This window comes from Lampris incognitus, chromosome 3 (genome assembly GCF_029633865.1).
Source record: "Lampris incognitus isolate fLamInc1 chromosome 3, fLamInc1.hap2, whole genome shotgun sequence".
NCBI lineage: Eukaryota > Metazoa > Chordata > Actinopteri > Lampriformes > Lampridae > Lampris > Lampris incognitus.
Window position 1 is genome coordinate 108,930,895 of NC_079213.1, and position 24,419 is coordinate 108,955,313.

General features: G+C 43.1%; 1 protein-coding gene across 1 annotated transcript in view; it reads right to left on the reverse strand.

Annotated features, from left to right (window-relative positions):
* Positions 1-15,793: 15,793 nt before the first annotated feature.
* brinp3a.2 (bone morphogenetic protein/retinoic acid inducible neural-specific 3a, tandem duplicate 2) overlaps positions 15,794-24,419 on the reverse strand; it is an 85,730-nt gene continuing 77,104 nt past the window's right edge. The window contains exons 7-8 of the mRNA XM_056277336.1: positions 17,456-17,798; positions 15,794-16,564 (exon numbers count right to left, since the gene is read on the reverse strand). Of these exons, the coding sequence (XP_056133311.1) occupies positions 15,794-16,564; positions 17,456-17,798 (1,114 nt within the window). The remainder of the gene's footprint in view (positions 16,565-17,455; positions 17,799-24,419) is intronic.

A 24,419-nucleotide genomic window follows, 5' to 3' on the forward strand; every position in this document is an offset into this window, starting at 1 on the left:
CATAACCGTGCAATCTGTCATGCTTGGTCATGGCACACCGGGGAGCAATTAACTTTAATCAGGCTTCAACTGGGTCAATAATTCCAAAACCAATCACAATATCCATAGGCATGTTGACATTAAATAAGGAGTGCGCGCTCGGCGCTCATTTCCCCGACAACCGATCCGAACACGATTGGTCCGGACAGGTAGACGTAACGCAGTCCTTTACTTTGAAAAGCATGTTTGGCTTTTACGTGGTAGTTCAAGCAAGAGTTAAGCACAACTCAACCCACAACTGTGGACATCTGCAGCTCCGCTCCTGCTGTTCTTCACCGTAGTCGAGTCAAGCTGTGCTTGTGTGTATGCAGTTGTGCTTGTGCATGTTTGTTTGTGCATGCATGTGTGTGTGTGTGTGTGTTTGAGTGTACAAGTCCTTGTTTACGTCCGTTCCAGTTAGCCCGGCCCATTGTGTGTGAGGGTGTAGTCGATAAAAGCTTAGAGGGATTTGAGATTATTCTTTGTTGTCGATTTCTTGGTTTCTCTCCTTTTCCCCTGTTCCGTTTGACTCCTGTGTGATGAGTCGGTGAGGACATATAACAAAGGGCCAGGATGTGCCGGAACATCTTAAGCCCGTGTTTCTCACTTCTTACGGTTCCGTCCGACCTTCTTGTGAGTCGGTCTGACCTTTCGACTGCTCAGATACAAAGGTGATGTATCTATAATCACTCCAAATGAATTCCTCCTTCAGCAACAAAACCCTATCAAGGCGTGATCCTAAAGCCTTCTAACACGCGCTCTTTGTGCTTATTTATTCCGACACGAGCCTACGCCCACGTGCGCGCACACTTTTGCGACAATGTCACCTTGGAGGAAAACTTCACGTTAAGAAAGCCCTGAATAAATTCAAATTTATTCACTTCTCTAATCTCACACATTCAAAGCTTTGCTCTTTTCAGAGGGCTAGACTTCATTTTGTGAAAAGGCAAAGCTGGAGAGCAGCCAGGTATTTGCACTCCTGCAAAAAAAAAAAAAGGTTTGTGAATGGCTATCTGAAATACGGGTTCACTCCGAGACAGTTCACTTCTCATTGACCAATACCCGAATGTCAATACTATGTCATATATATATATATATGTATATATATGTATATATATATGTATGTATATGCATATATATGTATGTATATATATATGTATATGTATGTATATGCATATATATATGTATGTATATGTATGTATATATATGTATATGTATGTATATGCATATATATATGTATGTATATGTATGTATATGTATATATACATCTACTCATATATTTTCGTAATGTGTGTGTGTGTGGTGTTAGTGTAGATAGCGGGACCGAAAACTAAAGCACTTATGATCCTAATTCATTTTGGAGGTGGTAGGTATTGTCTCAGAGAGTAAGGAAAAAATCCCAGACAATTAAAATTATGCATAATTATGCATACATATGCAAAATATGCATTTTTCTAAAAATGGCTAAAAACCACTTTTCTCGGCATTTCAGATGATTCTGAGCAACTTTGATTTTTTTTCACCTACAAAAAAACAATTTTCTGGGACTTAGAAATGTTTTGGCATTATGCAAAATATATGCATTTTTGCAAAAATGCATTTATGATCCTAATTTTTTTGGAGGTGGTAGGTATTGTTCCAGAGAGGACCAGAAAAATAGCAGAAAATTAAAATATAATTATGCATAATTGTGCATAATTGTGCAAAATATGCATTTTCTAAAAATGGCTAAAAACCACTTTTCTCGGCATTTCAGATGATTTTGAGCATTTGGGGGAGGGAGTTGGAGTGGGGGGGGTTTAGGGAGGCGGTTGGTTAGCTGGCAGGATGAAGAGGAGGGAGGTTTAGACGGGTGGATAACCAAACTGCTACATTGCAGCAGGGTTCTTCTAGTGTATATATTTATATATATATATATATATATATATATATATGAAAAAATCAATAATTTTCTGTATGATGCATTGGAATGAATGTAGCGACTTGAATGATAACCTTCTTTAGGAAAGCAAGACCCGCACATTTAGCAAACCCCGCCAACAATAACGGGATCATCTGCACTTTTATATCGTTTCGCAGCAAACTTCTTATAATTCAGGTTGATTCAGCATGTCGGCGCCACTCCCGAGAAGACGACAAAATGCCGAGGTCTGTGTACTGTACCTGTTTGCGTGTGATTGATAGCTGTGGCATGACTAACGTGATATTCCGTGGCTGTGCCCATCTCCGGGAGCTGCAAGCTGACACCCTCATATTGCTGGGAACAATTACATCCTCATCAATATTCAGCCTGCATTCAAAACTGCAGTGAACAGATGGCTTTTGCTGCACTCTTTACATGAACTCACAAGAAAGTGTTACCGCCCTTGCATGCCAAACACAACGCTGGTTCAAATAACGAGGTGTCATTGTTCATAAGGCCGCGTTTCTGAGGCGATCGTAATGACATCTTCTTATTATTATTATCAGTATTATTGTAATTCAGTGGCTTATGCCTCTTATTAGATAGGATGGCAAAGGATGGCACGACAGTGAAAGAGGAGAAAACATTCTGAGCTTTGTTCCGACTTCCAACTTGGAAAAAAAAATCACAGTACCAAGACCAGAGCCGATATGGTGTTTATCAACCAGTAGAGTTACAGCCTCTAACTACGCCACCTTGCCATTTTTTTCTTCTTCTTCCTTTTTTTAAAATGTTTTTATTTTTTATTTGTGGAGCCGGTGGATGTGAACATGATGATGATGATGATAACTGCTCTATTAAGATTCCTGTGTGTCCGTGGAAGCGCGCTCATCCATCTGCAGCTTTGTGGTATTCTCATACGTGGGCTGAAAGCATCATTTGTCTTAAGTGTCAAAGGCACTTGACATTACAGGCCCTCCGGCTCGCATCTCAAAAAGAGGCTGACAGGACTCTGCCAGGCTGTTTGGAGCCATGTGAGACGCTGCTGATCTGTCAGAAGTCTCCCCTCCGTCCACTTTAAAAGTTAACCACTCGGATGACTTTGGGAAACTTGAGCTGGGGCCTGAGAGCAACCGAAGGCGGTTAGGCGGAAAAGGGTCATCGGTTCGCTGCATGTTTGAGAGATAGAAGATGAACAGATTGTGCAGTCACAGAGGTGGGTGTGGGCAAAATGATAAATTCTCAGCTGTTTTAACCAACACAAAATCAGAGGTGGGAGGGAAGCTAGTGAAAGGGAGAGTAGTATCAATGAAATAGGTTGGAATATTTTAATAGCTTTTAGTCTAAAATCATCAATCCATCCAGACCTTCTGTAATACAGAATGTTATTGGTTTCATGTCATATCAGGACTCGGGGATCAGGAACATTTATTAGTCATTTCATTCCATGCACATGAAATGCAACAAAATATGGTTTCCCCCAGCCCACAGCAGTGCAACACAAAGACAAAAACACATCCAAACTACAAGAACACATTGTTCCAAACTACAAAAATACTACAAAAACACGTATATCCAACATAAAAAAAATCCCTGTCTAAGAGAGCGAACGCCAGGATGACTGTCGGAACTGCCGGTCTGCATGGGCTAGCAGTTAGCTTAGCCTGCCCCGCTTCCGCATCCTGGCAGACCGCCCTCGGTGTTTCCTCCTCGGGCACAGCTCCAAGCAGAGCCGTGGCGGCCCCCGGGCCCCACCGGACTCAGCAGACCAGGCTCCCCCAGCCGATAATATACCTCTGGCTCTGTAGCATCTCATTTAAAGAAACAAGGAAACTGATTGCAGCCATGTAAAGCATACTTTAAACACCCTTATCTGGGTATAACAAATCAGGAGACTCAAATTTGCGGTGTTGCTATTTCTGTCGATGTCTCAGCAGCGATTTTACCCCCCGACACCAACAACATCGCTATTACGTCGAATTTAGCAACTTTGATCGAGGCGAAAATTTAACAAATAAAGTAAAAAACTTTTTGGATTTATTTGTTGACACTCTCCTTCCAGTATGTCTGAAATGCAGCATGTTAAAATGGAGCCTTTCTAATAAGCAGCTTTTTTGGTTACGATTGATTGAAACCTTTCCCCTGATTTGGCAGTCAGTACATCTCATTTGAATCATGAAAATTGGCCTATTACGTCTTGATCAGGCCATGCCTGTTGAGATGTCATTATTCACTGCTCTCTGAGCCATCACTCTTAACCATTCAATCTGAATTTTACATATCACTTGCATTTCTCTCGAAGGAGATTGTTACTTCCTTTCAGTGGCAGCATGCATGTATGCCCGATGTGCACGCAAGCACACACACACACACACACACACACACACACACACACACACAGACACACACACATCCTTAAAACCGCCTAAACTCACACACATATGAGAGCGCCTCATCATGCAATCCAAAATAAGACTTGGATGATAGACCGTTGCTGAATGTATTCAAGGCCAAATAGGAACACTGAGTTCTTCCACCCAGCTCTTCCAATTTCCTGCCCTCTGCTCTGCCAGGTGCCTCACTATGCAGGCAGGAGGGAAGCCATATGGGCCATCAATACAAAGCTCCGCATGAGGTGGTGGTATTTTGTTCATCTGAAGGGAAAACAAAGCGCAAGTCAGCCGGACACACAATCCCTATCGGAGGAGTGATGCTCTGAGGTACCAAGGGTAAAAATGTGCCTTTGAACCCTGAGAAATAACAGTTTTGTAACTCGGAGGGTTTCGATTCGTCCCGACATGGTCACTTCACTCCCTCTGTAGGAGTGTTCTTCTGTGCGAGGTTGAAAAATGAGTAGTGCGAAAGCCGACCAGAGTAACGGTTACAGAGCAGCTGCACTGTGAAATTGATATTAATTGAAATTGATTGTTCAATCTGGGACACATGGGTCATTAATTTCTAATCTTTCCCCTTGATCAATAATATATCCCTCTCTCTCTGTCTAAAGGAGCTTCTACAGCCTTTGTTAACTCCTGTTTATGAATAAAAATTGTTCTGACAATAACATTCCCTAATTAAAGTCAAGGCTCCCCCATCTCTGTTATTTTAGCACATTTCATGCTTCACGTTTAATGCTGCAAAACCATTCGTTGAGCCGAAAGGAAAGAATAAGCTCCAGTGGGAGGGAATTGTTCAGGTTGTGCTTGCACGTTGGCACCAAACAATGCTGACGTACAAGTCTACACTTTAACTATGATGGAACATCACACGTCACTGATTCCAGTTGTTTCCCAACAACTTTTACAACATGTTGGCCTACATTGTTTTCTCACCGGTATACGCTTTTCTCATCAGTCTTGTGAATGAGTGGGCAGGGGCGCAGCCCATGAGATGATATGTAACACCTGATGGAACATTTTTCAGCTGTCTAATGCCGGGATCAGACTACATGATATTTTTGTCTTTCGCAATGGTTACCATGTCAGATTTGGTAATCATCTATGACTGTCACTACTACTTCTACTTTTGGCTGCTCCTGTTAGGGGTCGCCACAGCAGATCATCTGTTTCCATCTCTTCCTGTCCTCTGCATCTTCCTCTGTCAGGCAAACCACCTGCATGTCCTCCCTCACCACATCCATAAACCTCCTCTTTGGCCTTCCTCTTCTCCTCTTCCCTGGCAGCTCCATATTCAGCATCCTTCTCCCAATATACCCAGCATCTCTCCTCCACACATGTCCAAACCATCTAAACCATGCCTCGCTTGCTTTGTCTCCAAACCGTCCAACCTGAGCGGTCCCTCTAATATACTCGTTCCTAATCCTGTCCTCCTTCGTCACTCCCAATGAAAATCGTAGCATCCTCAACTCATAGTTCCATAAATTCTTGCCGTGTCTTGGACAGGAGACTGGCAACACTACAAGTATGACTCAGACCAATCATCTTATGCTGCCTTTCACGATCTTGCGTGACTTCATGGGTTGTCGAGGAGGAGGGTCGAGAAATTTGATGCTGGCGTTCTTGTGTTGCGAAAAAAAAAAAAAACTATTGTGGACGCTGTTGCGGCTAGTGCTACTGGGTAACGATAACCTAGTATAGCTTAACCAGCTACCCACCAGGTTGCTGAAGTGCCTCCGCTATTTCTCGCCAACATTTAGCCTATCTGTGTTGACTCTGTCGTGGTACTCCCTTGAGGAAATGTCAAAAAGGCAGGGGTGTTGTTGCCACTACTCAACAGACCTCTCCTTGGTTTTGTCCTTCCACCTGACGGTAGCAACAGCAGCATTGCTCTTTCTTTGTCATGTTAACATATGTGCACCAGAGAGCACATATGTCAACGTCAAGGAACACATCGTAGATGTCTAGGCAGGAAAATACAAAAAAATCTGACATGCTAGACTTTTTGTTGGGGTGTCATGGGGTGTCCTAGATGCACAAGGCTCGGCGTTTTTGGTTTTTATCGATTTTCACCGAAAAGTACCCAGATATTTTAAAAGGAGCAGATCGATTTAAACTGATTTACACCCGGACTTTATGTTTCCACAGATCCAAAAGTTGTTTCTGTTCGTGTGAGGTTATGTAACGGTGTCCTCTTGTGGCGAAATTCGGCTTTGAAAAATAAAAACCTAAAACGCTGAGCCTTGTAGATGCCACATCACTGTTCTTTGATTATGTCGTACTACACGGGGTCAAGACCCCCTTTCGTCGTTCCCGACGTTCATAATTGGGCTAAACGCTGGAAATTTGTCGGCGACGACAAAAGCGTGACGAAATCGTGTCGTCCGATCCCGCCATTAAAGGCTTATCCAGATGCAGGCAACCTTCAACCAGTACACAGGAAAAATAAACATTAACACGAGCCTCTTCAGTCTCAGCAGTCAGCCAAATTACAGTTTGATTAGGGGTCAATCATGTCTTCATGGTCCAACTTTAATTACCCTGACTGCTTAGAAGGCCTATTCTCTCTCTGATTGCTGGAAAGATGGCAGCATGAGCTGACAAAGCTCCAGCTTCCTGTGAGCATCAACAAGATGGTCTCAAGTGTCGTTGAGGTTGCTAATAATTACTCCCCACTACTTGAGGATGCTCTGAATTTGAGTTGAATCGTGAAGGTCATTGAAATGGCAGTTTGTGCTTTATTTTATTTATTTTTTTTGGTGTTTTTTTGACGGACAAAGAAAATCAAGACAACACAAAAACACATAGCAGTGTACAAGTTGTTAGTACATTCAATCAGTCAGTCAATCAATCAAGTTGCATTTTATATGGCACTTTTCTAGCTTCAACTACATTCTACCCATTTAAAGTATTTAGTGTACATTTTATACTAAGTAATAATACCAAGTAATAATAATAATAATAATAATAATAATAATAATAAGGCAGCTTTTGTCAAGAGCAAAAAAGAAAACAGCTGCCTACTCATCGACATGTCCATCCCGACTGAAAGGAGCACCTCAGTAAAAGTAACTGGAAAGCTGTCAAAATATAAAAGACCTTGAAATCGAGATTGATTGAACGTGGGGAATGAAAACCACAACAATACCAGTAGTGATAGCAGCCCTGGGACTTGTAAAAAAAAAAGGGATGGAGAAATACACCCAATGGATCCTGGGTACCATCAGAATACAAGAACTACAGAAGATCACACTACTTATATCCTAAGAAAGGCACTGTCCATCAAGTAGACTTCTGCCTCATTCTAACCCTAGGCCCAAGGAATGGGCCCGGTTATTATGGTGTATTATGGCATGAAGTCAAAGGAAATTTGTATTATAAAAATAATAATAATGAGTTACCCCCTTCAATGTGAAGGGGGTAACTCACTTCAACCACCACCACAACTTGTCAAAAAGTGGGTTCTGTTACTTATTCTGAATTGTAGTTTCCTTTGTTTGAGTGGGCAATGCTCCTTATTAAATTCCTGCTGTTCACAGGATATTCATGGGCTCTGTCCTGTTATGTTGTGCGCGTTTCATCCAACCAAGTCCAGTTCTGTATATATCTAAACAAATTTGGCCAATAAAACAGATTCTGGGTTAGATTGTAAATTTAGGGAACAGTTTTGGAACAACAGCGCGTCACCCTCTCGACTACTACACACTAGCGTAGTAGGTCTATGTGTGCATGTAAGTGTATGCATGTGTAATACTCTACTCCTGAGCTGTGGGAGCACCGCCTTAAACGAAACTTCAGCGATCGTTAAAGCGAGACCCGCAAGTAGAAGTGACATTGGAAACGCAATGTGAAGAACTTTGTCACTTTCAAATTAGGAGAACTTCCCTCAGACCTGAGCAATTTATTTATGCTGGAAACACATCTTATCATGAAATTGTGAAAAAAAAAAACACTTGAATTTGCCTACTCCAGCTGCTGCTTTGTCGTCCGGGATATTGCTTTGGAACATTTTCCCTGGTCTGGTAGTTTCCATGGAAACGACAAGACAAATAGGTCGGTTTTGGTAGTTTAGTGACCAAAATCTCCTGAACTTAATATTTTCATCTACGTAGTATGCATACACATACCTGTCACGTACTAAATTTGCATACTAACGTCACACATACTAATTTGCGGCCTATTGGCATGTAGGAAGACCGATGAGGACACAAACTGCTGTCTTCTCAACAACCAAAAAAATGTAAAAAAAATACAGTTTTCTTATTAACAAAAGGTATCCTGCCGGGGGTTTTTTTCCTGATAGATAAAATAAAATATCAGTTAAGTGCCAGAATTGCTTTCAGTGATATTGTAGACCCCCCTGCTAACACCCTAAAACCCTTTCATTGAAAGCTTCATTAGATGATACAGAATTTTTTATGACATTAATCACATTTTATTATTGTGTTATAGTATTGATAATAGAATAGTAAATCCAGTGAGTTATGAAGGTATTACTTATGGATGGATGGATGGATGGATGGCTAGAGAGGCATGGATGTAAGGGAGGTATCTACATTGCTGTCCACACCACCGAACATATTCAGGCACCCAACCCCAAGCCATGGTGCCCTCTGTATCCTTTACAATTTATATGATACTTTGTATCATTAAAAAGAAACAAAATCGATCATACGGTCATAATGGGAGGAACATATTCAATAAAGGTAATGGCTAATAGCAGGTTTGACAGCCTACAGGATGCTTCTGATGCCGTCGTATGATCGTCTCCTTTGGACCTGGAATATGTTATTGATTTTGATGCTTTTCCAATTAGACCCAAGTCAGACGAGTGGCAGGCAGGAAGACAGATAAAGACTCTTATCTGGTAATACCGAAGGGACAAAATCAGCATTAACCTGACTAATAGGAACAGCATTATCTCCAGTCAATCATTTTAAAGATTTATTTTTTCTTTCTAAACACGACTTACTCGAGGTTCCAGGTGCAGCGGTAACTTTATCCAACCCAGGAGTCTTTTTAGCAGAAGGGCTTTCAGCTCACGGAAAAACATAAACGGCTTTCCCCTGCATACAAATGATGCAAATCATACACTTGCATTGTGTTAACCTTGATACAGGCGTTAAAGGGGACACACCACGGCAAGGCTATTTGATATTTTGAAATGCTGGGTAAAAAAAAAAGAGGAGGCATTGGCTTGCCATTTTATTTCTGCAGCCGGTTTCTCCTCTTTGGACAGCTGCCATAAATTAACTTAATTTGCTATCTCTGTGTGTTTTTCTCTTCTTCTCCCCCCCACCCCCCCGCCTGGCAGCGGAAATGTTACCGCTACATTGCAGCAATGAAATATTAGATGATGGGGCCAGACTCAGAATACCATTTGGACAGAATCACCGGTGTTTGGTGAGTTTCCGAGTCATATTTCATTCAGGAATTGCACCACTGTGTGGCCACACATGTCTGATGATGAAGGAGAGCCGACTTTAAACTCCACTGCCACGCAGCAGAGACGGACTCGGGCACTGGCTCTGGAGAAGTGTATTTGTAAAAATGCTCCATGAATCCAAATACTTCATAAACGACCTTGTCTAGTGTGGGTACCTCAATTCTCCGATGAGTACATGTCACAGCAAAGGATTGTCTAATAAGTGATGCATTGGAAAGCCTGGCCATAGCATCCCTAAAGCAATTCTTTTGTAATTGATGTTGCAGCATAAAATGGCTCCCTGTGGGCCCGGGCTGATTAGGTTGGTTTTGTTGCTGTGGAGCCACGCCGGTCTCACAAACAGTCACTCACCAGGTGGAATGACAGTTTCACATCCAATTATCGAAATCGTCCCATTAAGTCCAGCGCCGGTCTCGTCTTGTCACATTATCATGTGTCTGAGCCGGTCCCTACAGCTCAAAATTTGACGCTTTTAAAAAAAAAAAAATCTTTTCACGGTGGGGAAAAATTGTTGTTGCGAAAAGAAAACCTTTTGTTATTGAATTATCACTCGCACTGATGAGGAGTTGTGATGAAGAGCAGAGCAAAAAGCGGACCACCTGGAGTTAATTCCTGAGGATATAATCGATAATGTATGAAGATTTTTTTGGGGGGGGGGCAATTGGTTTTTCACCATTTCTCTCTCTCTCTCTCTCTCTCTCTCTCTCTCTCTCTCTCTCTCTCTCTCTCTCTCTCTGTGTTTCTCCTTTGTTCATTGCATGTCCACTCCTGGGATGGGATGCAAATGCCCAAAGCTTTATTCACTCCTTCCTGCGAGGTGTAATTTGCTGTGTGCTCTGTTGAATCCGATGGAAATATACATATTTGTGGAGATATAAGTGCTTTGCTTGTTCCTTTTGAACACCTTTTGGTGTGCTGCAAGGCTTTGGGAAGTGTATGACCCAGCATGCATTAATGCAGCGGCCTTATACTGTGTCACATTAGCAAGCTGCTTGCATTGATCAACCCTGCAAATCTGATACGGCTGTATTTGAAAGTATTATACCATTTCCCAAAAAGGCATTACACTCAGCAATGTCTTGCACGATGTATCGTCTCCAGCGTATCTTATGATGTCCTGGATATGATGATTTATAAAGCCTTATCAAGTTGTATAATGCTTTATAATATGCTTAAGATGCCTTGGAATATCTTTATGCCGAAAAAAAAGCGGTTTGGTCACAGAACATTAACGTGTGGAGGTTTCCCTGTGAGTTTTGAAAGAACATAATTTTGTGATTTAACTACAAAAACAGCGAAAGTATTTTATCCTCTGCAAATACTACTACTACTACTACTACTACTTTTGGCTGCTCCCGTTAGGGGTCGCCACAGCGGATCATCCATTTCCATCTCTTCCTGTCTTCTGCATCTTCCTCTGTCACACCAGCCACCTGCATGTCCTCCCTTACTACATCCATAAACCTCCTCTTTGGCCTTCCTCTTCTCCTCTTACCTGGCAGCTCCATATTCAGCATCCTTCTCCCAGTATACCCAGCATCTCTCCTCCACACATGTCCAAACCATCTCAATCTTGCCTCTCTTGCTTTGTCTCCAAACCGTCCAACCTGAGCTGTCCCTCTAATATAATCGTTCCTAATCCTGTCCTTCATCATCACTCCCAGTGAAAATCTTATCATCTTCAACTCTGCCACCTTTTCTCCTCTGCAACTATGCAGTATTTTTTTTTTGAAGTGTGTGGTTAGATTTAGTAGCGTCCTCGAGACACATCTTCACAGGTACAACTTACTTTGAAGGAGGAAATGAGAAACCACCAAAAAAAGGAAAAGAAAAAAAAAGAGGACAGTCCCAGAAACAATTACAAGATATCTCTGCCAGAGTTCAGCTGGAGACCTAAAACCCCTGGAAATTTAAACCGGTTCGTCTCATGTCACACATCATTTTTGTTGGTGTACATAAAAACGATGATTGGCTAGAAAAGCCGAGCTGTGGTGGCCTGACCCGACCACGATAACAGCATAATGAAGTTTGTTTGATTAAGGGCCAGGCTGCACCGTAGGAAGGCCTACGGTGCAGCTTGGCAACACACCCAAGGTACTTATTAATAAAAAATCACTGCTTATTAAAATTAAAGGATGATTCAGTCTTCTTCTTTTTTTTTTACAACCTCGGTCTTATTTGCATAGCTGTTGCATGTTGCAGCACCGTCGTGCGTATCGGTTACGATATCATTTCACTCACCGGCTTCATTTTGGAGATCTTGGACAAGGGCACCACTGTTGGACGAAGCTTTACAACAGTGTCTTATGAGACGGCTGAACACGAGGGTCAGACATACTTCAACAAGTCCAATTCAACCCAATTATCCAACCCGTGTATTCGGAGGTGTAAACTAAGGTGGGAACGTTATTCCTTGACGTGTCCGTCGTTATCGTCAACGGTCCATCTCATCGCTGATCGAGCTCTACTCCCTGGCTCAACTTGCAGTACTGAGCAGCCTACTACTATACTTACCAAGTGACCGTTGACTTAACACCCGACCGGTGCAAGTCCAAGCATGACGCTTTGTCCAGCAGTGGCCCCGTGTCCACAATGGAGCCTGTAGATAAAATTATACCACAACTGATATGCCTGGTAGCAAAAAGTAGGAGAAGAAGAGCCAGGTTGTAAAAGAAAAAAAAATGCAGAATGATCCTTTAATTCCAACCATAACCATAGAAACGGCTCCATTCAGTGTGCGCCCCCCCCCCTAAGATTTACAGCACATCCGATGATAAACATCCACAGTCAATAAAGTGATGCCTCTTAATGAATAGCATTCACCTGGCAACCTGAGTAATAACATTTTACAATGCATGCTGGTGGCTAATAAAGTCAGGATTGATTTGTGCTTATACGAAAACACATCAGGCGGAAACCATCACATCAGTAATAAATTGATGCTGATCTGTTCGTGGGGGGACAGAGAATCCAAAATGCCAGCGAGACTTTTTTTTCCCTTTTCTCTTTTCATATCAGAGGCTCCTCAGAGGCGCAATCGATCTCACTGCAGAACCCTTTGTTCTCCAAAGTAATAAAGCAGCGTATTGATTTATTGGCGGGCAACGGTTACCTTTTCGCCTCCTCTTGTGTCCTTTGTTTCAGTCCACTGTCAGGTCCCCGGGGGAGGAAAAGTTCTGTCTGCTAAGAAGCTCAGGTCCTTCCCTTATGCCACGCGGCACAACACGGCACATCCATACCTGACACCGAGGCCTAAGCTCTCCGGCTTGGGCGGCTGGGTTTCTCTGGAATGTGCGTTCGTTTGGACTAGGTGGGGCTCATCCTGACGCAAAAAAAAAAATATCTGACACTCAAAGAGGCAAAAATGCCTGATTATTAGTTTGATTGTTTGACCGCGAATCATGAACAGCAGAGCACCTCTGGGCTTTTTGTGCCGGGACGACGCCTCAGACGGGAGCCTCGCTCCTCCAGTCTCGAGCATTCGAAGCCAATTTTTTCGTTTTCGCCGACGTCGATTGAAGCGTTAGGAAGCCGTCGGAGTAAGCGTGTGTGAATTTTCCTGCAAGGTGGATTTTCACCCAGTCGATACATAAATGGGATAAAAACAAAATACCGCCTTCGGAACATCAGAGGAAATTATCCAAGCAAATGTGCTGCACGGTGCACTGTGTGCATGTGTGCATAAACGGAGCGGTTGCACATCCTTGAATGACGGTTGACAGAAGGTCAGAGACTCTATAATCCAGACTTGCCTTTTGCCACCTCCTCACGCCGTCGTACGGGAGATTGTGGAGCTGTCAGCGGGATAAAACAAGCTATTTACGATCTGGCAGTAATGAGTTATGGCTGGCTGCTTCTGCAAGACAGTTTTTTATAGCCAAGTCTGCTAATTGCAAACGTGCCGGGTGCCGTTACACATCATAATTGTGGGTATATACGTATGTACACGGGGATCTTTTTTATTCCAGCCAAGGCTGCATCCGGCCTTGGCCTGCAGGGTTGCATCCGGCAACCTGCAGGGTTGCATCCGGCCTTACTCTTAGAAAAATACCTGCCGGGTCTCTTTTCGGGCCAACAGGGGGTGAAGTGCGTCGTCTTTGTCGCTCCTTCAAGAGAATAGAGAATAACACAAAAGACCGACCTCGCAGTTCACATCGAGAGGACTGTCAAAAGGCACCCCGGTGAAAGGTTCAGGCTGTTAGTTCCCTAAAAGGTCCAGACTGTTAGTCCCCTAAAAGTGGACTGACATGCTGCGCCATACCCGCCGGCCGGCGCTGCATGAAGCACTTGAAACGCCCACACGGTTGATGCCGCCGTGTACAAGACTCACACCGATATTTGTGAATGCGTTCCCCCGACTCACCTCCAGTCACACGCAGCTCATCTTTCTGTTCAGCCCTCGTCAGAACCTGGCTTTTGACATCGGCTGGATTTGATGAGAGGAACGGACAAATTGAGGCGATGACTGCTGACCTTCACAGGTTGTGTGAATTCCCCGCAGGTCCGCTCTGCTGGGACGCGGTGTTGCCAACACAAGGGCATGTTAATAAATTAGAGGTGGCATCTTTTACCTTACATTAATAATACAGTGCAGAAGCTCTGACTTTGGGTCCTGAGACATGACGGCATTTGATGGGGGGGGGGTGCAGAAGCCCATATGTTTGATCCCACCTGTGTTTAGAATAGCTGACCTGTGGACGATGCCGGGGTAAATGAGATCTTGCTGGAACCAGAGGTGCAAGTGCAGAGATGCAAGTATAGCATCCCCCCCCCCACTTTTTTTCCCTCCCTGATTATACTTGGCCAATTACCCTATTTTCCGAGCTGTCCCGGTCGCTGCTCCACCCCCTCTGCCGACCCGGGGAGGGTTGCAGCCTACCACATGCCTCCTCCAATGCATGTGGAGTCTCCAGCCGCTTCTTTTCAACTGCCTGGAGGACATAGCGCGTGGGATGGATCACACTATTCCCCCCAGTTCCCTCCCCCCCAAACAGGCGCCCCGACCGACCAGAGGAGGCGCTAGTGCGGCGACCAGGACGCATACCCACACCCGCCTTCCCACCTGCAGACACGGCCACTTGTGTCTGTAGGGACGCCTGACCGAGCCAGAGGTAACACGGGGATTCGAACCGGCGATCCCCGTTTTGGTAAGCAACGGAATAGACCTCTACGATGTATAGCGTTTGATGACATGTGAGAGTTTGGGTCTGTTTGTGATTGCAATTAATTACTCCCCGGTGAAGATCTTCCCCCTCATTACTCGGATGAAGGGAAACATGTGAGACACACTGCAGTATTTGCCAAAAAAGAAGATGAATCATAATATAGGTTTATGATTATTTGGACGTCTTTGATCACATTCGTCCTCTTCAAACAGCCCAGCAGCATGTGGAAGTGCAGCGCTAGATTTCAAACTGAGGCGAAATCCCAGAAGAGGCCCGGTTAATTTATAGAATGGAAAATATTTGACTGATCAAGTCTGTTATAGTATGACATTTTAATATCAATTTATCTACAAAATCTTGACTGACACCACTGTATTCTGGTCATGGAAAGTGCACTGTCACCAAAGCAAAAGAACATATAAAAAATTACAAACAAACATACTGTACCATGTTTACCTTAAAACGTCCACTCATTTTAGCCTTTTTACTTACAGTATAAATGAGGGGGGGTCATATTGAAACAGGATGGTTCAACTTGATGTAGCGTTATCTGAATTTCTATTCTGGATTTCTTCCGTGAAAGGTTTTTATTCTTGTGTAACATTCGTGCCTTTGTGTGTTTCTGATCCGCCGGATTCTTCCCAATGTACGTAGTGCTTAAAGTTATCTCCGCACACAAAAAAAGACACCGAGACGACCGGATCGAGTAAACTCTTCTGCTCTCCACAGCCGGTCCATAAGGTAATCCACATCATAGACAACAGCACAAATGTAAGCCTTCGCGTCACAACGGGCGCAGCTCATGTGTCCAGTTGCCCTTTTCCCGGCCAGCCATTGACATTCCTCGGCCACCGTCGAGCAGCTGCTAACTGCACAACTTGGTGGTTTCGTAATCCAGGGAGTTTGGCAGGCGTGAGCTGAAGGCCTGTAGGGATGTGTGAATGCGCATCACCTCGCTGGCCGTGAGTTTAAGACGGTGCCGGAGAAGACAGGCGAACAGATCCAGTCTTTGTTGACCCGGGGGAGAGAGCCGATTCACCCGATCCCGTATTTCCAAAAGCTGGAGCATGGCCGTGTCTTGGGAGCCCTGGGTGTAGGGGTAGTCCAACTGCAGAATCAGGTCACGGATCGCTTCTGGGTCAAAGTGCATACTGTAGCCAAACACCTGGATGCTGTTGATCTTCATGTAGCCCAGGTTCCGGGATGGGTCCGCCATCTCTAATGGTTCGTAGTAAATACTGTCATTCACTGCGCTTTGAGTCTTTATCCTGCTTCGGAGATAGATGTGGATGGTCTCAAAAAATGTCTTCCACTTGTTACCCAGCATCAAAGTCCAGTTGTAGCACTCCAGGGGGAGGTCCAGCTTGGTAGCCTGCCAGTCTGGGAAGTTGTTCTCATTGACAGGGATGTACCAGCTCTCTGAATGGCTCCCTCCAAACGGGTTGATATAGAGGGTAAGTACAGGTTCCAGGGTGCTGTTCTTGGTAAGGCAAATCTGTAGGGACACACCCAGCAGCATGTGGACCAGATTGGACTTGTACTTGTTGCTCTTCAGTGTCAGCAGCATCCTCTTCCTCCATGACGGGTCGAACCAGCTGTTTAGGCGCATGTCGTTGCTGATGAAGATGGCGTGGACCTAACAACCATGCACACAGACATATGGCTGCATATCAGCATACATGTATCCACTCTCAGGCAAAGCTTAACAACAGAATAAACATCCTTTTTAATTCTATTTTAACTCCTCTAACATAGATTAATATTAAACCCTCATGTTCATTCATTAATTAGCAACGGCTGCCTTGTTCGCCAGTCACATTGTCCCACTGCCAGATATAGATTTTACAGTAAAACAATAGTATTTATCTAAAATTATCCAATATATCATGTTAATTCATTCATTATTAAGAATATTAACAATAATTATGGTTAATCGTTATTTCAAAAACAGGCCATTTTGACCCAACCAGAACACAAGGCTGGGCGGCACGGTGGCGCAGTGGTTGGCGCTGTCGCCTCCCAACAAGAAGGTTCTGGGTTCGATTCCCAGCCGGCTGGCCAGAGTCCCCCTATGTGGAGTCAGGTGAATTGGAGATACTAAATTGCCCCTAGGTGTGAATGTGTCTGCCCTGCGATGGACTGGCGATCTGTCCCGGGTGTTCCCCCGCTTTCTCAGCCGAATGAGCGCCGGGATAGGCTCATGCGCCCCACGACCCTAACGAGGATAAGCGGCTCGGAAAATGAATGAACGAAAAATGATTCAACCCTTGTGTGAAGAGCGCAAGGGTTAAATCAAATGATTTCAACATTTTAAATAGGCCCTGCTTTATATTCCTCATCGCTATTCATTGTTTCATTTAGCAAATCGAGCAATGCTGAGTTGCTCCAATCGGTGAATATTTGTTCCTCTCATCCCCGGGCTATTGCTTCAAAGGATAGCTCAGTTCTGGATCAACCTAACAGGATTACACAAAGACAAAGAGCAGAACAAAAAGGAAAAATAAGATAATGATAAGAATAATTATACCTCTAGCCTGCGGTCAGCTCTCTGCAGTAGGTAGCGTAGCTCCAGATCCTGGAGGTCTGTCTCAAACCCCAGGTAGTTCTCCGTTGAGTCCGCGACCATGGGCCTACAGGCCCCCTGCATCAAGGCGAAGCCCGGGTTGCAGCTCCCACAGCGAGTTTGGTTGTCCAGGGCACACGTGGCACAGGCCGGGCCCTCCCCGATGGAGCAGGGCGGGGGCAGCTGACAGGGGCTGTTCTCATACCGGCAGGTGCAACTGTGGAGCTCCTCAGAGAAGGTGCCCAGTTGGTTGTTCTCAGAGCAATACAACAGAGACTGGAAATGGTTCAACCAGTAGGTCTGCGGCCTGCAGAAAAATGGAAAATAAAAAAGAAGAGGGAGTAGAGGAGGAGGTACAGAGAGAGAGAGAGAGAGAGAGAGAGAGAGAGAGAGAGAGAGAGAGAGAGTTATTGATCAGGGTTAGCAGTTTATTGCTAGGATCATAATGGGATGGGCAAATGGCTGGTACAGCATATACATAATAGCTTTCAAAGGACCAAAACATAGCATGTATAGTCTATAAAAAGTAATGAGTGTGTGTGTGTGTAAAAGAGAGAGCGTGAGAGAAAGAAAGAAAGAAAGAAAGAAAGAAAGAAAGAAAGAAAGAAAGAAAGAAAGAAAGAAAGAAAGAGCAGTGCCTTTGATCAGTTTGTGATAAATATTAGGGAGTGTGTTGCAGCCGTCGGGGTAACCGGCTTTCAGACGTGCGTATAAATCCCCTCATGGGGTTTGAGTTTGATTTCCAACTCTAACACTTTCTTTACTGAGATTCTTCTACGTCTTTTATCCTTTTTTTTTCCTGCTTGCTGAAGAGAGGAAATGCTCAAAAAAAAGTACACAATGCCTGCTTTCCTTTTCAGAAAAAAAAGAGTCTTTGATGAGAGCGTTTTTCAGTAAATGTTATGCTAATCTGTAAGTGTCTAAGATTACATTTGGGGCATCGTCACCCTGAATCCCAGATTCAATAGTTCTGCTGGCAGTCGCTTAAAGGTAGAGGTGAGATCAAGCAATGAAAGTCGCAGTCTGATATTCTGAATAATAGTGATTTGTTTTGTTTTGTTTTTTTGTTGCTTAGTTTGGAATATGTGTTCTTGTTGTGGATATATGTGTTCTTGTTTTGGATATATGTGTTCTTAGTGTGGATATGTGCGTTCTTAGTTTGGATATGTGTGTTCTTAGTTTGGATATATGTGTTCTTAGTGTGGATATATGCGTTCTTAGTTTGGATATATGTGTGTTTAGTTTGGATATATGTGTTCTTAGTTTGGATATATGTGTTCTTAGTTTGAATATATGTGTTCTTAGTGTGGATATATGCGTTCTTAGTTTGGATATATGTGTTTTTAGTTTGGATATATGTGTTGTTAGTTTGGATATATGTGTTCTTAGTGTGGATATATGCGTTCTTAGTTTGGATATGTGTGTTCTTAGTTTGGATATGTGTGTTCTTAGTTTGGATATATGTGTTCTTAGTGTGGATATATGCGTTCTTAGTTTGGATATATGTGTGTTTAGTTTGGATATATGTGTTGTTAGTTTGGATATATGTGTTCTTAGTTTGGATATATGTGTTCTTAGTTTGGATATGTGTTTAGTTTGGATATGTGTGTTTTTAATTTGGATATATGTGTTCTTAGTTTGGATATATGTGTTCTTAGTTTGGATATATGTGTTTTTAGTTTGGATATATATGTTCTTAGTTTGGATATATGTGTTCTTAGTGTGGATATGTGCGTTCTTAGTTTGGATATGTGTGTTCTTAGTTTGGATATATGTGTTCTTAGTGTGGATATATGCGTTCTTAGTTTGGATATATGTGTGTTTAGTTTGGATATATGTGTTCTTAGTTTGGATATATGTGTTCTTAGTTTGAATATATGTGTTCTTAGTGTGGATATATGCGTTCTTAGTTTGGATATATGTGTTTTTAGTTTGGATATATGTGTTGTTAGTTTGGATATATGTGTTCTTAGTGTGGATATATGCGTTCTTAGTTTGGATATGTGTGTTCTTAGTTTGGATATGTGTGTTCTTAGTTTGGATATATGTGTTCTTAGTGTGGATATATGCGTTCTTAGTTTGGATATATGTGTGTTTAGTTTGGATATATGTGTTGTTAGTTTGGATATATGTGTTCTTAGTTTGGATATATGTGTTCTTAGTTTGGATATGTGTTTAGTTTGGATATATGTGTTTTTAATTTGGATATATGTGTTCTTAGTTTGGATATATGTGTTCTTAGTTTGGATATATGTGTTTTTAGTTTGGATATATATGTTCTTAGTTTGGATATATGTGTTCTTAGTGTGGATATGTGCGTTCTTAGTTTGGATATGTGTGTTCTTAGTTTGGATATATGTGTTCTTAGTGTGGATATATGCGTTCTTAGTTTGGATATATGTGTGTTTAGTTTGGATATATGTGTTCTTAGTTTGGATATATGTGTTCTTAGTTTGGATATATGTGTTCTTAGTTTGAATATATGTGTTCTTAGTGTGGATATATGCGTTATTAGTTTGGATATATGTGTTTTTAGTTTGGATATATGTGTTGTTAGTTTGGATATATGTGTTCTTAGTGTGGATATATGCGTTCTTAGTTTGGATATGTGTGTTCTTAGTTTGGATATGTGTGTTCTTAGTTTGGATATATGTGTTCTTAGTGTGGATATATGCGTTCTTAGTTTGGATATATGTGTGTTTAGTTTGGATATATGTGTTGTTAGTTTGGATATATGTGTTCTTAGTTTGGATATATGTGTTCTTAGTTTGGATATGTGTTTAGTTTGGATATATGTGTTTTTAATTTGGATATATGTGTTCTTAGTTTGGATATATGTGTTCTTAGTTTGGATATATGTGTTTTTAGTTTGGATATATATGTTCTTAGTTTGGATATGTATTTAGTTTGGATATGTGTTGTCAGTTTGGATATATGTGTTCTTAGTTTGATATATGCGTTCTTAGTTTGGATATATGTGTTTTTAGTTTGGATATGTGTTTAGTTTGGATATATGTGTTCTTAGTTTGGATATATGTGTTCTTAGTTTGGATATATGTGTTCTTAGTTTGGATATATGTGTTTTTAGTTTGGATATGTGTTTAGTTTGGATATATGTGTTCTTAGTTTTGATATATGTGTTCTTAGTTTGGATATGTGTTTAGTTTGGATATATGTGTTCTTAGTTTGGATATATGTGTTCTAGTTTGGATATATGTGTTCTTAGTTTGGATATATGTGTTCTAGCCTTTGTGTTGCACTACTGTGGGCTGGGGGAAACAATATTTTGTTTCATTTCATATACGAAAGTACATTAAGTGGAATGACAAATAAAGTGTTCCTGATTCCTGTTTCATGAAATTCCCAAAGTCAGCCTGAACAGGTGAACAAACACAATAGCAGCACCCTGGAGGGGCTCCAGGAACAGGACCGTTTCAGAGACATCCTTAATACAAGACTGTGGATGTGCAGTTTGGTTTTTCCCAGTTTGTGTGTGTGTGTGTGTGTGTGTGTGTGTGTGTGTGTGTGTGTGTGTGTGTGTGTGTGTGTGTGTGTGTGTGTGTGTGTGTGTGTGTGTGTGTGTGTGTGTGTGTGTGTGTGTGTGTGTTCGTTCATTCCTCCCCTGGTACTTGGCCCTTGCCTGTATTGAATGCATTGGGAAAGTCTTGTGGCTGCTGAAGTTGTAAAGGCAATGATTGTGTTAAAAAGTTTGTTGGACAGCAGAAATGTAGGTTAGAAAGTGGACACGTACATTGGAAAGGGGACACAGGTAAAGTGCAAGGCAACAGTCTCAACTAGTGGCGAACGGAATGGAAAATAATCACAATAATCCTGATGTGACTATCTGAACTTCATCCCAATACACTACCATTGATAGAGAAATAAAGGAGAATATTGGACCATACTGAATTATTACCCAGTCCTGAACCTTGCAATCATCTTAAATAAAGTAATTTTGAAATTAAAGAACAAAAACTAGAACAACGCACTCAGTAGAGTGCAGGTCTCCGCTAGGCGTGTCCCTCCTTCTCTGGTACTCGGACTTAGCACTCAACAAGTTTGTCAAATGTTTTGAATCACCGCAACCACAAGAGGTCCTTGGTCAAACAGTCATAATAGTGCACAACAACTATGAGGCTGACAGTCCAGTAGCATGTGAGATTAGCTGTGGACAGATACACACACGCGGACAGAAAAAACCCAGTGTTTTTCCTGCCATTCGAAGACTTTTGCACAGCACCCAAGTCGATTGAACAGGAAATATATATAAAAAAAGTTTTAATATACAGCGCTCAAGCTTAAAAAAAACAAATCTATCCAATAAAAAACATTGTGCCTGTCAGTCTGTGGATGTGCAGCCTCTTAGGCAGACCCTCACACGAATGAGACCAAGTCCAACACGAATTTATACGTTCAAGATGTTAATTATTTGGCCCTGGAAAGTTATAAAAGAAGTGTTGAAAAATAAGAAGAACACAATTTCCAGGTTCTGCCTGAGCATTCATTTAAAGAAAGAGAAAAAAATTACCTATGCTACCACAACTATACAGATGGCCAATAAACTCATTTTCGTAGCTTTTTGTAGTTTCGTCATTTTGTAGCGGTGTTCCAGGTGATGCAATGCTTTATACTTGTTGTAATGGCTTTTATTCGACCATTGTGTTCGCTCCCCCTGGCCTGTGAGACTACCGACAGTAGCATGTTTTGTACATGTGTGTACTCTGTCTCACACAGACACACACATAAGAGGACCAATTTGAGTTTGAGACCTGTGTGTGTGTGTGTGTGTGTGTGAGTTCTATCTTTGTGAGGACCACATCCAGTCCTATTGAGCTATGCACCAACTTATCTGGTTATACTATCTGGTGTGAACAACTGACAGCCCCCCCCCCCAAGTTATATTAACTGACAGGCCCCCCCCCAAGTTATATTAACTGACAGCCCCCCCCAAGTTATATTAACTGACAGCCCCCCCCAAGTTATATTAACTGACAGGCCCCCCCCCCAAGTTATATTAACTGACAGCCCCCCCCCCAAGTTATATTAACTGACAGGCCCCCCCCCAAGTTATATTAACTGACAGCCCCCCCCAAGTTATATTAACTGACAGGCCCCCCCCCAAGTTATATTAACTGACAGCCCCCCCCAAGTTATATTAACTGACAGCCCCCCCCAAGTTATATTAACTGACAGGCCCCCCCCCAAGTTATATTAACTGACAGCCCCCCCCCAAGTTATATTAACTGACAGCCCCCCCCCAAGTATGTAACAAGGGTGCAAGTAGTGCAAAGGTGTGTAAAAGTGCAAAGAGTGCTGAAATACATACTGAATGGATACACAAGTAAGGGCTGTAATGATACGGGGGTAGGCACATCCCCCCCCAATATTCAAATATGCTCAAAATGCCCCCCCCAATATATTGATAAAATACACACACAAACACATAAACACACACACACACACACATGCATAGGATAGACTGTATATCGATCTTGATGTTGTGCTAATGTTCATACTACTGTTATTGTTGTGTACTGTCCAAATATTTGGACAAATTGCGCTCTGATGCTTTGTCCATATATTGGAGTATATTTCTGTAGTAATTTGTAAACGAACAACTGGTGAAAGAAGTACCCAGTCTAAAATGCCACACTGTGTACTGTCAGTGAAACTTGCACTTTTCCTAGCGAGAAAGTAATAAGGTCCACTTGGAGACGGACGAGTCGGTACTGATTGAATAATACGAAAATGTAATTGATTGATTGATTGATTGATTGAATTTACATTTTCAGTGTTGGCTAATAATGAAAATGTAACCGACCTTTCTTATGTGTCCCTTATTCTGCAGTACGCTCACCTGACTTAAACGCTGCCCTTTACACTTACTGGCATAACCTGTCACTCGGTTTGGTGTTGAGGAACACGTTCAGGAGCCGTTGGTCTTGAAGAAGCACGGCTTCTGTTTTCAACACTGACTTGTGAACAGCCCGGGGAGACACCAGGAATGCTTTAGTTTTTTATGTCATGTGTTTTCTCTTTGGGGCGGCACGGTGGCGCAGTGGTTAGCGCGGTCGCCTCACAGTAAGAAGGTCCCGGGTTCGAGCCCCGGGGTGGTCCAACCTTGGGGGTCGTCCCGGGTCGTCCTCTGTGTGGAGTTTGCATGTTCTCCCCGTGTCTGTGTGGGTTTCCTCCGGGGGCTCCGGTTTCCTCCCACGGTCCAAAGACATGTAGGTCAGGTGAATCAGCTGTACTACATTGTCCCTACGAATGGATGTGTGTGTGTGGGTATATGTCGGCCCTGTGTGTGTCTGTGTACATACACACAGGGTGTTGTGATGCGTCTAGTGCAGCAGTGTGTAGTTGGAGGGAAGGTGCATGTGTTCTTCCAACCCGCTTGTGTCCTTCCTGTCCTTAGCTTGCTGCCGCTGGCTAGCCTCTGTGGCGAATAGGGAAGCATCCTAGCGTGTAAGCCTTCCCTTGCCAGTACATAGCCTCTCCTTCACCAAGACTCCTGCCAGGCCTCCCCGTGGCCACACGTGGTAACTGGGGTCTTGCAGCCCCAGGCTAACTTGGCAGGGGATCTCGGGGCAGCAGTGGGCCCCAGAGATATGGTGTGCAGGCCCACCCTGGTGGACACGCCCTGGCACCTATCAACCACTGCCCCGCTGCCTTGTGGGTGAGTCTGGGAAGACATAAGGCTAAGGGAGCTCACCCCAACAGAAAAGCAAGCTGTGGCGGCACGCTTCAAGGCGGTTTCCGAAAAAACTGGATTTCCGGCAGCCCCCTGCAGTTGTGTGGAGGTGCCGGTCGTCTAGGGATCCCCCTTGCCATCGGAACCATCTCCTCTACAATCAAGTCATGTGGCGTTGGGAGAAGCGCCCCACCCCCCATGCCACTTTAAAAACCATCTCTGCTGCGCAGGTATCTT